This window comes from Anomaloglossus baeobatrachus, chromosome 6 (genome assembly GCF_048569485.1).
Source record: "Anomaloglossus baeobatrachus isolate aAnoBae1 chromosome 6, aAnoBae1.hap1, whole genome shotgun sequence".
NCBI classification, from domain to species: domain Eukaryota; kingdom Metazoa; phylum Chordata; class Amphibia; order Anura; family Aromobatidae; genus Anomaloglossus; species Anomaloglossus baeobatrachus.
The window spans coordinates 540463021-540478835 of record NC_134358.1 but is presented as its reverse complement, the minus strand read 5'-3'; the positions used below and the strand labels follow the sequence as shown (position 1 = coordinate 540478835).

General features: G+C 49.8%; 1 protein-coding gene across 1 annotated transcript in view; it reads left to right on the top strand.

The window, feature by feature from the left end:
• DBF4 (DBF4-CDC7 kinase regulatory subunit) overlaps window positions 1-15446 on the top strand; it is a 95362-nt gene extending 79916 nt beyond the window's left edge. Inside the window, exons 13-14 of the mRNA XM_075315609.1 lie at window positions 13647-13771; window positions 14447-15446. Coding sequence (XP_075171724.1) covers window positions 13647-13771; window positions 14447-15356 — 1035 coding nt within the window. The 3' untranslated portion in view covers window positions 15357-15446. The remainder of the gene's footprint in view (window positions 1-13646; window positions 13772-14446) is intronic.
• The last annotated feature ends 369 nt before the right edge of the window (window positions 15447-15815 follow it).

The following is a 15815-nucleotide window of genomic DNA, read 5'->3' as shown; positions in this document are numbered from 1 at the left end:
GACTTTCGGCCGCCTCCCTCCGCATCCTCGGTCGGTGGCAGGCTCTCCCGCTTTTGCGACATTTGGCTGCCACAGGTCAAAGACCAGTGGGTAACAGACATTTTGTCTCACGGGTACAGGATAGAGTTCAGTTCTCGTCCTCCGCCTCGGTTCTTCAGAACTTCCCCACATCCCGACCGAGCAGATGCCCTTCTGCAGGCGGTGCATTCTCTAAGAGCAGAAGGAGTGGTGGTACCTGTTCCTCTTCGGGAACAAGGACAAGGTTTTTACTCCAATCTCTTTGTGGTGCCAAAAAAGGACGGCTCATTCCGTCCTGTTCTGGACCTAAAACTGCTCAACAAGCATGTGAACGCCAGGCGGTTCCGGATGGAATCCCTCCGCTCAGTCATTGCCTCAATGTCTCAAGGAGATTTCCTAGCATCAATAGACATCAAAGATGCTTATCTCCACGTGCCGATTGCTACAGAGCACCAACGCTTTCTACGCTTCGTGATAGGAGACGACCATCTTCAGTTCGTAGCTCTGCCATTTGGTCTGGCGACAGCCCCACGGGTGTTCACCAAGGTCATGGCGGCAGTGGTAGCAGTCTTGCACTCTCAGGGACATTCTGTGATCCCTTACTTGGACGATCTACTTGTCAAGGCACCCTCTCAGGAGGCATGCCAACTCAGCCTGAACGTTGCACTGGAGACTCTCCAGACGTTCGGGTGGATCATCAACTTCTCAAAGTCAAATCTGTTGCCGACCCAATCACTGACGTATCTTGGCATGGAGTTTCATACTCTCTCAGCGATAGTGAAGCTTCCGCTGGACAAGCAGCGGTCACTACAGACGGGGGTGCAGGCTCTCCTTCAAAGTCAGTCGCACTCCTTAAGACGCCTCATGCACGGCAAGATGGTGGCGGCAATGGAGGCGGTTCCGTTTGCGCAGTTTCATCTGCGCCCACTTCAATGGGACATTCTCCGCCAATGGGACGGGAAGTCAACATCCCTGGACAGGAAAGTCTCCCTTTCCCAGACGGCCAAGGACTCTCTGCAGTGGTGGCTTCTTCCCACCTCATTATCACAGGGAAGATCCTTCCTACCACCGTCCTGGGCGGTGGTCACGACAGACGCGAGTCTGTCAGGGTGGGGAGCAGTTTTTCTCCATCACAGGGCTCAGGGTACGTGGACCCAGCAGGAGTCCACCCTTCAGATCAATGTTCTGGAAATCAGAGCAGTGTATCTTGCCCTACTAGCCTTCCAGCAGTGGCTGGAAGGAAGGCAGATCCGAATTCAGTCGGACAACTCCACAGCGGTGGCATACATCAACCACCAAGGGGGGACACGCAGTCGGCAAGCCTTCCAGGAAGTCCGGCGGATTCTGATGTGGGTGGAAGCCACGGCCTCCACCATATCCGCAGTTCACATCCCCGGCGTAGAAAACTGGGAAGCAGACTTCCTCAGTCGCCAGGGCATGGACGCAGGGGAATGGTCCCTTCACCCGGACGTGTTTCAGGAAATCTGTCGCCGCTGGGGAAGGCCGGACGTCGACTTAATGGCGTCCCGGCACAACAACAAGGTCCCAACCTTCATGGCACGGTCTCGCGATCACAGAGCTCTGGCGGCAGACGCCTTAGTGCAAGATTGGTCGCAGTTCCGGCTCCCTTATGTGTTTCCACCTCTGGCACTCTTGCCCAGGGTGCTACGCAAGATCAGATCCGACTGCAGCCGCGTCATACTCGTCGCCCCAGACTGGCCACGGAGGGCGTGGTATCCGGATCTGTGGCATCTCACGGTCGGCCAACCGTGGGCACTACCAGACCGACCAGACTTGCTGTCCCAAGGGCCGTTTTTCCATCGGAATTCTGCGGCCCTGAACCTGACTGTGTGGCCATTGAGTCCTGGATCCTAGCGTCTTCAGGATTATCCCAAGGGGTCGTTGCCACCATGAGACAGGCTAGGAAGCCCACGTCCGCTAAGATCTACCACAGAACGTGGCGGATATTCTTATCCTGGTGCTCTGCTCAGGGAGTGTCTCCCTGGCCATTTGCATTGCCTACTTTTCTTTCTTTCCTGCAATCTGGGTTAGAAAAAGGTTTGTCGCTCGGCTCCCTTAAAGGGCAAGTCTCGGCGCTATCCGTCTTTTTTCAGAAGCGTCTAGCACGACTTTCTAAGGTACGCACGTTCCTGCAGGGGGTTTGTCATATCGTACCCCCGTACAAGCGGCCGTTAGATCCATGGGATCTGAACAGGGTACTGGTTGCCCTCCAGAAGCCGCCCTTCGAGCCTCTGAGGGAGGTTTCACTTTCTAGACTATCACAGAAAGTGGCTTTTTTGGTAGCGATCACATCTCTTCGGAGAGTGTCTGAGCTAGCAGCGCTGTCATCCAAGGCTCCCTTCCTGGTCTTCCACCAGGACAAGGTAGTGCTGCGACCCATTCAGGAGTTTCTCCCGAAGGTGGTATCCTCTTTTCATCTTAATCAGGATATCTCTTTGCCTTCTTTTTGTCCTCATGCAGTTCATCGCTATGAGAAGGATTTACATTTGTTAGATCTGGTGAGAGCACTCAGAATCTACATTTCCCGCACGGCGCCCCTGCGCCGTTCGGATGCACTCTTTGTCCTTGTCGCTGGTAAGCGCAAAGGGTCGCAGGCTTCCAAGGCCACCCTGGCTCGATGGATCAAAGAACCAATTCTTGAAGCCTACCGTTCTGCTGGGCTTCCGGTTCCATCAGGGCTGAAGGCCCATTCTACCAGAGCCGTGGGTGCGTCCTGGGCACTACGACACCAGGCTACGGCTCAACAGGTGTGCCAGGCAGCTACCTGGTCGAGTCTGCACACTTTCACCAAACATTATCAGGTGCATACCTATGCTTTGGCGGACGCCAGCCTAGGTAGAAGAGTCCTGCAGGCGGCAGTTGCCTCCCCGTAGGGGAGGGCTGTCTTGCAACTCTAACATGAGGTATCTCTTTACCCACCCAGGGACAGCTTTTGGACGTCCCAATCGTCTGGGTCTCCCAATGGAGCGCCGAAGAAGAAGGGAATTTTGTTACTTACCGTAAATTCCTTTTCTTCTAGCTCCTATTGGGAGACCCAGCACCCGCCCTGTTGTCCTTCGGGATTTTTGGTTGTTTTTCGGGTACACATGTTGTTCATGTTGAATGGTTTTCAGTTCTCCGACGTTACGTCGGAGTGAATTTGTTTAAACCAGTTATTGGCTTTCCTCCTTCTTGCTTTTGCACTAAAACTGGTGAGCCAGTGATCCCACTGGGGGTGTATAGCCAGAAGGGGAGGGGCCTTACACTTTTTAGTGTAATTGCTTTGTGTGGCCTCCGGAGGCAGTGCTATACACCCAATCGTCTGGGTCTCCCAATAGGAGCTAGAAGAAAAGGAATTTACGGTAAGTAACAAAATTCCCTTCTTTAGCTGCGTTTTTGTGGTGACCACAAAAACGCAGCATGTCAATTATTTCTGCGTTTTCCACTGCGTTTTTCACTCATTGAATTCAATGAGATGTTAAAAACGCAATGAATAACGAATATAGCCGCGTTTCTATGACTAAAAACGCAGCTATAAACGCAAGGGGTGGGTACTACAGTGACGTGTACAGGAAGAGGATTCCTTCTGTTGGTAAACACAGAAGCATGAATCCTCCCGGTACCGTCACCGCTGCGTCCACCTCCCGTCCTGTGCATGTCAGCTCCGTGCGGCGTCATGTCTGGGCGGGAGGTGGAGGCAGCGGCGAAAACCAAAGTGAACAGTAGAAAAAAAAAAATGTCATATACTCACCTGTCCGCAGGGTCCCGGTGCCATGCCCGCTCCCAGCTCCTCCCGGTCCCGCCGCTCTGGCTGTGTGCAGTCTCCCCGGGGCAGGACCTTGCTTGCAGGACCTGGCGCTGATCACCTGATGCAGTCACCTGACGCATCAGCTGATCGCGGTGTCGCCGGCGTTTTCGCGCCCGGCCGGCTATCAGCTGATCCTGCCGTCAGGGGACTTCATCAGCTGATTACCGGCAGCTCCGGCAGCGATCGTATAGGATCAGACTCCTGTCCAATCGATTGCTCCAGGAGCTGCCGGTAATCACCACAGCACATAAGTGAGTATTATTTTTTTTTTTTTTCTACTGATGCATCAGCTGATTGTATAATCGGCTTTTATACAATCAGCTGATGTGTGATGTGATTCAGGCACTTGATCCTGACAGATCATCTGATCGCTTTGCCTTCCAGCAAACCGATCAGATGATATTGGATCCGGATTGGACGGCGCGGGACCCTGACCCAGGATTACTGCGGAGGGGGGGTTCTTTATTTCAATAAAGATGGAGTCACTAATTGTGTTGTGTTTTATTTCTAATAAAAATATTTTTCTCTGTGTTGTGTTTTTTTTTTATCATTACTAGAAATTCATGGTGGCCATGTCTAATATTGGCGTGACACCATGAATTTCGGGCTTAGGGCTAGCTGATAATATACAGCTAGCCCTAACTCCATTATTACCTAGCTAGCCACCCGGCTTCAGGGCAGCTGGAAGAGTTGGATACAGCGCCAGAAGATGGCGCTTCTATGAAAGCGCCATTTTCTGGGGTGGCTGCGGACTGCAATTCGCAGTGGGGGTGCCCAGAAAGCATGGGCACCCTGCACTGTGGATTCCAATCCCCAGCTGCCTAGTTGTACCCGGCTGGACTCAAAAATTAGGCGAAGCCCACGTCATTTTTTTTTTTAATTATTTCATGAAATAATTAAAAAAAAAGGGCTTCTCTATATTTTTGGTTCCCAGCCGGGTACAAATAGGCAGCTGGGGGTTGGGGGCAGCCCGTACCTGCCTGCTGTACCCGGCTAGCATACAAAAATATGGCGAAGCCCACGTCATTTTTTTTTTCTTTTTGGGCAAAAAACTGCATACAGTCCTGGATGGAGGATGCTGAGACTTGTAGTTCTGCAGCTGCTGTCTGCTCTCCTGCATACACTAGTGAATGGAGGATGCTGAGACTTGTAGTTCTGCAGCTGCTGTCTGCTCTCCTGCATACACTAGTGAATGGAGGATGCTGAGACTTGTAGTTCTGCAGCTGCTGTCTGCTCTCCTGCATACACTAGTGAATGGAGGATGCTGAGACTTGTAGTTCTGCAGCTGCTGTCTGCTCTCCTCCATACACTAGTGAATGGAGGATGCTGAGACTTGTAGTTCTGCAGCTGCTGTCTGCTCTCCTGCATACACTAGTTCTGCAGCTGTCTGCTCTCCTGCATACAATGAACATTTTGAAGAAGGAAATGACAGACCTTTTTTTTTTTTTTTTTTTTCATCAACAATCTTTAATGGCATTGTGCACTGATTAAAAACGCAGTGAGCAAAAACGCAGCAAAAAACGCACCAAATCGCGGCAAAAACGCATGCGTTTTTGCCGCGTTTTTTTAGCCGCGGGTGCGTTTTTTAGACAAAAACGCACATAAAAACGCCTAGTGCGCACATAGCCTTATACTGTGAGTACTCCTGCACCACCCGGTCCAAGCCGTGGACTGCACCCGTTACTCCCCAATCCATCACACCGGGGTCCCGAGACATCAACACCCTACTCGTGGAGGGAAAATCGCCACCTTGCTGCCCATTACCATCCCCGGGATCCTGTGACCGGCAGCGGCGGTGCTCCATTACCTCACCGCACACCACGGGTGGCGTCACGGAACATAGACTACCAAATCTCCCCTGTATATAATGCCCCTTTTGTTGTGGTGCCTGGGATCACAGAACGGGTCACGCCACCGTGATACCTTCAGAAGCGACCCCTTGGCCTGGATCTGAGTACCCCCTATCCCTGGGTGACAGAATTCCACTTGTACCTTGTAGGCACACATGTCAGCTGTATAAATCAGCTGACATGTGCGCAGATCCCCTCCTGCAGCACGCAGCAGCAGGTGGGGATTAACACTACGACCACTAGGACGTAAATTTACTGCCCGCGGTTGTTAAGGAGTTAATAGTATTTGAATCCTGCCCAGCGCCTGCACATTGAATGACCCGTAGAAGCGCATGGTTAGCGAGAAACTGCCATAGTCCTGGGGAAGTTTGCACCCAGCTCCGCCACTGCCTTTTATTTTATGCACGGCCTTTTGTATTAATACATCCATTTTCATGGACGTTGGAGTGGAGCCATTCTTTCTTCTTATGTGGATAATATAAAATTAATTGCTACGTATGGTCAACCATTAATAAGAGCAAAATGGAAACACCAGAACTGCAGATTTTTATTTATTTTTTTTTTCTCCTAACTTCCAAGTTTATGCAGCGTGTAAAAAAAAAAAAAAAAAAGCTTTTCTGATTCCATTGCTCTTTTCTTTTTCGCTCCATTGGGAGACCCAGACAATTGGGTGTATAGCTATTGCCTCCGGAGGCCACACAAAGTATTACACTTAAAAGTGTAAGGCCCCTCCCCTTCTGGCTATACACCCCCAGTGGGATCACTGGCTCACCAGTTTTGTGCTTTGTGCGAAGGAGGCAACACATCCACGCATAGCTCCACTGTTTAGTCAGCAGCAGCTGCTGACTATGTCGGATGGAAGAAAAGAGGGCCCATACAGGGCTCCCAGCATGCTCCCTTCTCACCCCACTTCATGTCGGAGGTGTTTGTTAAGGTTGAGGTACCCATTGCGGGTACGGAGGCTGGAGCCCACATGCTGCTTCCTTCCCCATCCCTTTTTACAGGGCTCTGGGTGAAGTGGGATTCTATCGGTCTCCAGGCACAGAGACCGTGCTCCATCCACAGCCCCTGGTATCTGCTGGACTTGGAGCGGAGTATCTTCAGGGACATGGCCCTGCTACATGGAGGTACTCTGTGTCCCCGTGGGGACCGCGCAGACACACGGCAGCACTGCTGGGTGTGTTAGTGCGCCAGGGACAGCGGCGCTGTCCGCACTAGTGCCATCGCACACCACAGCGTTGCTGGGTGTGTTAGTGTATTGGGTGACTACCGCGCTATCCGCCGCTGCCGTTTTTATTTAAGGCGCCGCTGGGATTTGTGGTGCGCCGGGGACTTCCGCGCCGGCCAGCACTGATATGCCGGCCGCGCTTATTAACTCGAGTCCCCGGCTTCTGGGCCTAGTCTCCCTTCGTTACCGCCCACAGGCCTGACAGTCAGGGTAGGGGCGTGACGCTGCATAGCACAGCAGCGCTGAGAGCTGGAGTATGTTTTGCATACTCCACCCCTCTCACTGTGTGCACTGTGAAACCGGATTCCCGCACTTTCTCAGGCACGCCCACGGCTTCCTTCTCTACACAGGACGCCGGTAGCCATTAGTGTCAGTTTCTGTACGATACAGAGACAAGTGTGGAAGACCCTGGCATTCTGATAGTCACACAATCGCTGCAACAGGCGTTAAGCAGCACCTGTGGTGCTAACCCCACTAGTGCAGAAGTGCACTTATAGATATGCTTGTACTATATACATTGCACTGTTTGGTCGCACGTTGTATATACCCTCCTGGATTGTGCGGAGGAGTTATCAGCATATTCTCTGTGTAAAACAAAGGTGCAGAACCACATGTTTTTCTATGCAGCCGGTACAGCATGTACGGCTATACGGCCGGCAGGTTACATAGACCCCCATTGTATCCAACTCAGCCGGAGTCTCTGCTAATGGCCAGAGGATGAGGACGGTGTCTGCAGTATTTACTGACAGATTTTCTGAGACTATGGCTATGATACTAGAAGCCTAGCAGTCCGGACATGTCTCTCACAACATGGGCACTGTTGAATCATTGATCCATGGCCCCCCTCAGTGTGAACAACTAACAGCTCCGGGAATGTCACATGCATCCCAGAGTCACGGCTCTGCACAGACGTCAGTCCCAGACAGCCTAAGCGGGCTCACTATGAGCGGCCCTCGGTTTCATCAGGGTCCTAGCAGAAGGACTCTCTGTGTAATGAGGCGGAAGTAGCGGCTCAGGATTCTGATCCTGAGACCGCTCTCAATCTGGATACACCTAATGGTGACGCCATAGTGAATAATCTTATAGCGTCCTTCAATAGAATGTTGGTTATTTCTCACCCTGCTCCTCCAGTGGAGGAGTCAGCTTCACGTATTTTTCTGGACCACTCTGCCTTCAGAGAGGCAGTCCAGGAACACCACACTTATCCAGATATGCGCTTCTCCAAACGGCTTAGGATACACGTTATCCCTGCCCCCTGACGTGGTCAAGGACTGGACCCAGTGTCCCAAGCGGCATCCTCCAATCTCCAGGCTTGTAGCTAGATCCATAGTTGCAGTGGAAGATGGAGCTGCACTTAAAGATGCCACTGACAGACAGATGGATCTCTGGTCTAAATCCATCTATGTGGCTGTCGGCGCACCGTTGGCTCCAGCATTCTCGCCCTTGGGGCACTCCAAGCTATTTCAGCTTGTCTTACACAGATTGACACGGTTACACGTACATCTGTGCCGCAGGTGGCATCCTTAACCTCTCAAATGTCTGCATTTGTTTCTTACGCGATTCAGGTTGCCCTAGACTCTGCGAACCGTGCGGCAGTAGCCTCCGCTACTCCGTGTTTTTAAGCAGAGCCTGGTCTGCTCGTTAAGTGAATGGAAGGCAGATTCTGCTTCCAAAAAAGGGTGCTTAACCAGTTGCCTTTTTTCTGCTGACCGACTGTTTGGTGAGCGTTTGGATGTAACCATTAAACAGTCCAGGGGTAAGGATTCATCCTTTCCTCAGCCCGGGCACAACAAACCCCAACAGAGCAGGAGGCAGTCGGGGTTTTGGTCTTTTCGAGGCTCGGGCAGGTCCCATTTTTCCTCGTCCAATGTGGACTCAAAAGGATCAGAGGAGCTCAGATTCTTGGCGGGCTCAGTCACGCCCAAAAAAGGAGACAATCTGAAAACCCGCTTCCAAGGCGGCTTCCTCATGACTTGCGGCCTCCTCTCTCCGCATCCTCGGTCGGTAGCAGGCTCTCCCGCCTTGGCGATATTTAGCTGCCATAGGTCAATGACCGTTGGGTGTGAGACATTCTGTCTCACGGGTACAGGATAGAGCTCACTTCTCGTCCTCCAACTCGATTCTTCAGAACTTCTCCACCTCCCGGCCGAGCCGCTGCTCTTCTTCTGCAAACAGGGTGCACTCTATAGGCAGAAAGAGTGATGACCCCCGTTCCTCTTCAGGAACAAGGTCACGGTTTTTACCCCAAATTATTTGCGGTGCCTATAAGAACGGGCCGTTCCGTCCCGTTCTGGATCTAAAACTGCTCAGCAAGCTCGTGGACACCAGGCGGTTCCGGATGGAATCCCTCCGCCATGTCATCGCCTCAATGTCCCAAGGAGATTTCCTAGCATCATTAGGCATCAAGGATGCTTATCCACACGTGCCGATTGATCCAGAGCACTAGCGTTTCTACGCTTCGTTATAGGAGACGAACACCTTCTGTTCGTAGCTCTACCTTCCGGCTAGCGACAGTCCCACTGGTCTTCGCCAAGGTCAGGGCAGCAGTAGTCACAGTCCTGCACTCTCAAGGTCACTCTGTGATCCCATATTTAGGCGATCTACTTGTCAAGGCACTCTCTTAGGAAACATGCCGACACTGCCCGAACGTTGCGCTGGAGACTCTCTAGAGTTTTGGGTGGATCATCAACTTTTTAAAGTCAGATCCGACCCCGACCCTATCGCTAACATATCTAGGCATGGAGTTTCATACTCTCTCAGCGATAGTGAAGCTTCCGCTAGACAAACAGCATTCACTACGGGCTGCAATCTCTTCTTTAAGAACCAGTCGCACACATTAAGACGCCTCATGCACTTCCTACGTAAGATGGTAGCAATGGAGGCAGTTCTTTTCGCGCAGTTTCATCTGCGTCCACTACAATGTGACATTCTCCGCCAATGGGACGGGGAGTCGACCTCCCTCAACAGAGTCGTCTTTCTTTCTCAGGCGGCCAAGGAATCTCTACGGTGGTGGCTTCTTCCCACCTCATGGTCAAAAAGAAGGTCCTTCCTATCCCCATCCTGGGCGATAGTTACGACAGACGCGAGTCTATCAGGGTGGGGAGCAGTTTTTCTCCACCACAGCGCTCAGGGTACGTGGACTCAGCAAGAGTCCACCCTTCAGATCAATGTTCTTGAACACAGAGCAGTGTATCTTGCCCTACAAACCTTCCAACAGCAGCTGGAAAGCAAGCAAATCCGACTTCAGTCGGACAACTCCACAGCGGTGGCATACATCAACCACCAAGGAAGAACGCGCAACCGGCAAGCCTTCCAGGAAGTCCGGCAGGTTCTGATGTGGGTGGAAGACACGGCATCCACCATATCTACAGTTCACATCCCAGGCGTGGAAAACTAGGAAGCTGACTTCCTAAGTCGCCGGGGTGTGGCCGAAAGGGTATGGTCTCTTCACCCGGACGGGTTTCAGGAAATCTGGCGCCGCTGACAGAGGCCGGACGTCGATCTAATGGCGTCACGGCACAACAACAATGTGCCAGCTTCATGGCACGGTTTCACAATCATTGAGCTCTGGCGGCAGACGTCTTAGTTCAGCATTGGTCGCAGTTCCAGCTACCTTATGTGCCACCTCTGGCATTGTTGCCCAGAGTGCTGCGTTAGATCAGGACCGACTGCGGCCGCGCCATCCTCGTCGCTAAGATTGGCCGAGGATGTTGTGGTTCCCGGTTCCGTGGTGCCTCACGGTAGGCTAACCGGGGGCACTACCAGACCAATCAGACTGGCTGTCTCAAGGGCCATTCTTCCATTTGAATTCTACGGCCCTCAACCTGATGGTGTGGCTTTGAGTCCTGGAACCTAGTGTCGTCAGGATTACCTCAGGACGTGGTTGCCACCATGAGACAGGCTAGCATACCAACGTCCGCCAAGATTGACCACAGGACGTGGAAGATATTCTTATCTCGGTGCTCGGCGCAGGGTGTTTCTCCCTGGCCGGTTGCATCGTCTATGTTTCCTTCCTTCCTGCAATCTAGGTTGGAAAAAGGGTTGTCGCTCAGTTCCCTTTAGGGACAAGTCTCAGCGCTATCTGTATTTTTTCAGAGACGACTTCCTCAGGTACGCACGTTCCTACGGGGAGTTTGTCTTCTCAGCACTCCGTACAGGCGGCCGTTAGAGCCCTGGGATCTGAACAAGGTTCTAATTGCTCTCCAGATGCCGCCTTTCGAGCCTTTGAAAGAGGTCTCCCTTCCCGCTTTTCTCGGGAAGTGGCCTTCTAGTAACGGTCTCGTCTCTTAGGAAAGTTTCCGAGCTAGCAACGCTCTCATACAAATCTCCCTTCCTGGTCCTTCACCAGGACAGGGTAGTTCCGCGTCCGATTCCGGAATTTCTCCCTAAGGTGGTATCCCACTTTCATATCAATCAGGATATCACCTCACCTTCTTTGTGTCCTCGTCCAGTCCATCAATTTCAGAAGGATTTGCATCTGTTGGTTCTGGTGAGAGCACTCAGGTTCTACTTCCCGCATGGCGTTCCTGCGCCACCCGGATGCACTCTTTGTCCTTGTCGCTGGTCGGCGTAAACAGTCGCAAGCTTCTGAATCCACCCTGGCTCGGGGGATCGAGGAACCAATTCTTGAAACCTACAGTTCTACTGGGCTTCTGGTTCTCTCAAGGCTGAAGGCCCATTCTACCAGAGCCGTGGGTGCATCCTGGGCATTACGGCACCAGGCTACGGCTCAGCAGGTGTGTCAGGCACCTACCTGATTGAGTCTGCATACTTTTACCAAGCATTTTCAGGTGCATACCTACGCTTCGGCAGACGCCAGCCTAGGTAGATAAGTCCTTCAGGCGGCGATTGCCCACCTGTAGGAAAGGGCTGTTTGACGGCCCTATCACGAGGTATTCTTTTACCCACCCAGGGACTGCTTTTGGACGTCCCAATTGTCTGGGTCTCCCAATGGAGCGAAAAAGAAGGGAATTTTGTTTACTTACCGTAAATTCCTTTTCTTCTAGCTCCAATTGGGAGACCCAGCACCCGCCCTGGTTTCTCGGGGTTTTTCTGTTTTTTTTCGGGTACACATGTTGTTCATGTGGTATGGTTCAGTTCTCCGATGTTTCCTCGGATTGAATTGGTCTTTAAACCAGTTATTGGCTTTCCTCCTTCTTGCTTTGGCACTAAAACTGGTGAGCCAGTGATCCCACTGGGGGTGTATAGCCAGAAGGGGAGGGGCCTTACACTTTTAAGTGTAATACTTTGTGTGGCCTCCGGAGGCAATAGCTATACACCCAATTGTCTGGGTCTCCCAATTGGAGCTAGAAGAAAAGGAATTTACGGTAAGTAAACAAAATTCCCTTCTTTTCACTTTTGCACGGTAACTTCACTCAGAGATATTCAAATGAGTTTCTTCTTTTGGAGTGTACTACAAAGGCCCGTCCAGTTGGAAAGTATAGCAAAGCATAGATGTCAGTGTTCTCTGGGAGCGTACACGGTCACTCTTTTTTTCCTTCCGCCCCTCCCAGATGCTGCCAATCACATCTCTGCAGCTAATCTAGCAGTTTTGGCAACGTCTGGGAGGATGGGTTGAAGGCGCATGACCCCAGAAAAGACTGAAGAAACGTTAAAGTGGACTGCAAAATAGAGATTTCACATATTGTGCTCCAGAATAAACTAATGGGAATATTTCTGCAATGGAGTGATGCAGAGCAAAAAGGAAAAAAAGTGTCAGAATCCAGGGGGCTCAGGGATTTTTAGACTGCACTTAAAAAAAACAACAAACTATACAAGTTTTGTATTGACCTGTAGAGTCCTATAAGGCTGCTTTCACACTACGTTTTTTTTTAACATTCGTCATGAACGCTTCTTTTAACGCAAAAACGGATCCAGTGCAAATGCGTTTTTTCATTTCAATGCATTTGCAATGGACTCGCGTTAACATGCGTTCACATGCGTTTGCGTGCGTTATAGTGAGGATCCAGCGACTTGCAGTTTTTTAATTTTTTAGGATCCTGCTTGCTCTACTGAGCATGCCCAGAAACCAGCCTGGCGTGATCAGTCTCTCTCTTTTTCTTTCTCTCTTTTTCTCTCTCTTTCTCTCTCTCTCTTTCTCTTTCTCTTTCTCTCTCCTCATAACCAAGGTAAATATCGTGTATCCAAGCAAAGCACTTCGCTTAGTTACCCGATGTTTACCTTGGTTACGAGCGTCTGCAGCTGTCAGATGCCGGCTCCCAGTCTATCACGTTCAGTTCCGCTCACTCCCGATCGCATGACTTCAATGCCCGCCCCTAAACTTCAAGTGGCAGGATCCTGCAAAATAACACATGCGTTTTTCTTTGTTAAAAACAGGATCCACTTTTACAGCAAAAAAACGTTCATGACGCATGTGAAAAAAACGTAGTGTGAAAGCGGCCTTACAAGTAATTTTTGCAGCACATTGAATACTGTAAATACAAAGCGTAGAAAACCATGACAAAATTGCATCTGGTCTTTCACAGTTTTTCAAATCTTCCTTCCCATTCCCATTTTTCAGTAGAATATATAATAAAATGAATTGTCATTCAAAACTACAACTTCTCTTGCGGAAAAAAAAAACAAAACAAAAAATCGTCCATATGGCTGTGTTAATGGGGTAGAAAAATGTAGACAAATTTATGGTTCTTGGAAGGAGATGAAAAATTTGCATGGGAGGGAAGGGGTAAAATTGAGTAAATGTAAAGACCTATTATAACTATTGTGTTTCTCCATATTTCAGCACCTTGCGAGTCAGAAGCACAAGAACTATAGTCTAGGACCATACTACCAAGATGTGGACAATCTCATCACGTCATTCGAGTTTGACTTTATTGACTGGTCCAAGTGTAGACAAGAGACACAAGGGTATTTTATTTCTTTCTATTACTTTTTATGGACTGTATATAAGTTAAAGGGAACCGGTCACCACTTTTTCGGCCTATAAGCTGCAGCCACCACCACTGGGCTCTTATATACAGTATTCTAACATGCTGTATATAAGATCCCACACCGCTGTGCAAAACCTAAAAAAAACACTTTATAATACTAGCCTAACGGTCGCGCTGCGGTGGGTTCTAGTCAGATGGGCGTCTCCGGTGCCGCCTCTTTCGGACATCTTTGTCGTGCTTCGTCCTACGTCATGCACATGCACGTGCGCCAGCATTGAGGTCCTGCGCAGGCGCACTTTGATCTGCCCTGACCAGAACAGATCAAAGCATCGGGATCGGCGCGTGTGTATGACGTAGATGCATCATGGCCGAAAGAGGCGACGCCGGCACCGGAGAACAGAGACACCCATCTGACTAGAATCCACCACAGAGCGACAGTTTAGGTGAGTATTTATAAAATGTTTTTTTATTTTATTTTTTTTTTGTTGTTTTACACAGCAGCCTGAGCTCTTATATACAGCATGTTAGAGTGCTGTATATAAGAGCCCACTGGTGGTGGCCGCAGCTTATAGGGCGAAAAAGTGGTGACCGGTTCCTTTTAAGATTACTCTTCGTTAAATTTTCATTCTCTTCTGTTTTCTCTTTTGTACAGGTCTGGATTATTTATTCCCGCTGGCAATGTAAGACAAGATGAGAACGTATTCTCGCCTCAACGTAACCATATTATCCCGAAACTATCTTATGAAAGAAAACTGGGGACTGGTGTCTCTAACAAAGAAATGGCATCTGCAAAACTCCCGGATGTGACCTGCTCTTTGGTCAGTAATCTGGCATGTCTTTCTGAACCGCTCTTCACCATTCCCTGTCCCCCGCAGTCTCTATGCAGCGTCACCTGTGTGACTGACTCCTTCTCCAAACTACCTAGTTCTCAAGTCGTTACGCCCACTCATGAGAACGTGTTCCCCACCCAAACCCCCAACATTTCACCGTATCACAATGAAAATACTCAAAAAGACTTGCATCCAAAGGAGAATGAAAGGGAATTGTCCGAAACCTCTCCAAATGACCAGAACTGCTTTTCTGATCCTGTAAATAGCTGTCCCGGTAAAAGACTTAAACTGGACACGGTGGATACGGACAATGTGTCTGCAGCACCAACAATGGGTATAACTGAACCCTGCGAGGATTTGGAAAAGCGTTGTTCTTTGCATCAGGCAGACACATTATGCCACGTACCGCACAGCTCGCCTACCGGCAAACTACACAGAAAAGTCAAACAGTTGGCGCGAAGGGCGAGAAAGCAAGAGGAGCTTCCCTGTACTCTTTCCAGTAAAGTTTCGGTCCCGGTGGAGGAATGTGCCGTCAGCGCATCCAAAGACATACTCGCATATTTATTTCAGAGCAGCGACGAGGAGTCTGAGTTTTACGGCTTCTCCAGTGACTCTATGGACAGTCTTCCATGTATCAAAGACGCACAGGAGCAGCCGTCTTCTCATGGACATGTTCTATGGTCATTATTCTCAAACACCAGTTCTTCAGCCTCTACATTTTATGGGTTTTAATGTCGTTTTATGATTTTTATTAATACGTATTTTGCCTTCCGATTTCTTTTAAAAAACAAAAAACAACAAAACATTAAATGTGACTATAACTCTTGCTATTCAGAAAAACCATCATCATTACATAGCGTATTGTCTTTAACTCTTTCCCACAAAACGATACCGCCAATACTCCCAGATTTCATGTACTATTCTACAATTTGCTTTATATTTTCATCACAGGAATGGCAGAGGAGTAGAGATGGTCGAACCCACAGATATTTGAGTCCGGCCGTAAAAAAACAAAACAAAAAAAAAAAAAACACGGATTGGGACCGGACTTTAACTCGAACAAGAGGTCGGACGCCGGACCCTAAATAAGTCTACACTGTGTGCAGAATTATTAGGCAAATGAGTGTTTTGCTCACATGATACGTTTTATACATGTCGTCCTACTCCAAGCTGTATAGGCGTGAGAGCCAA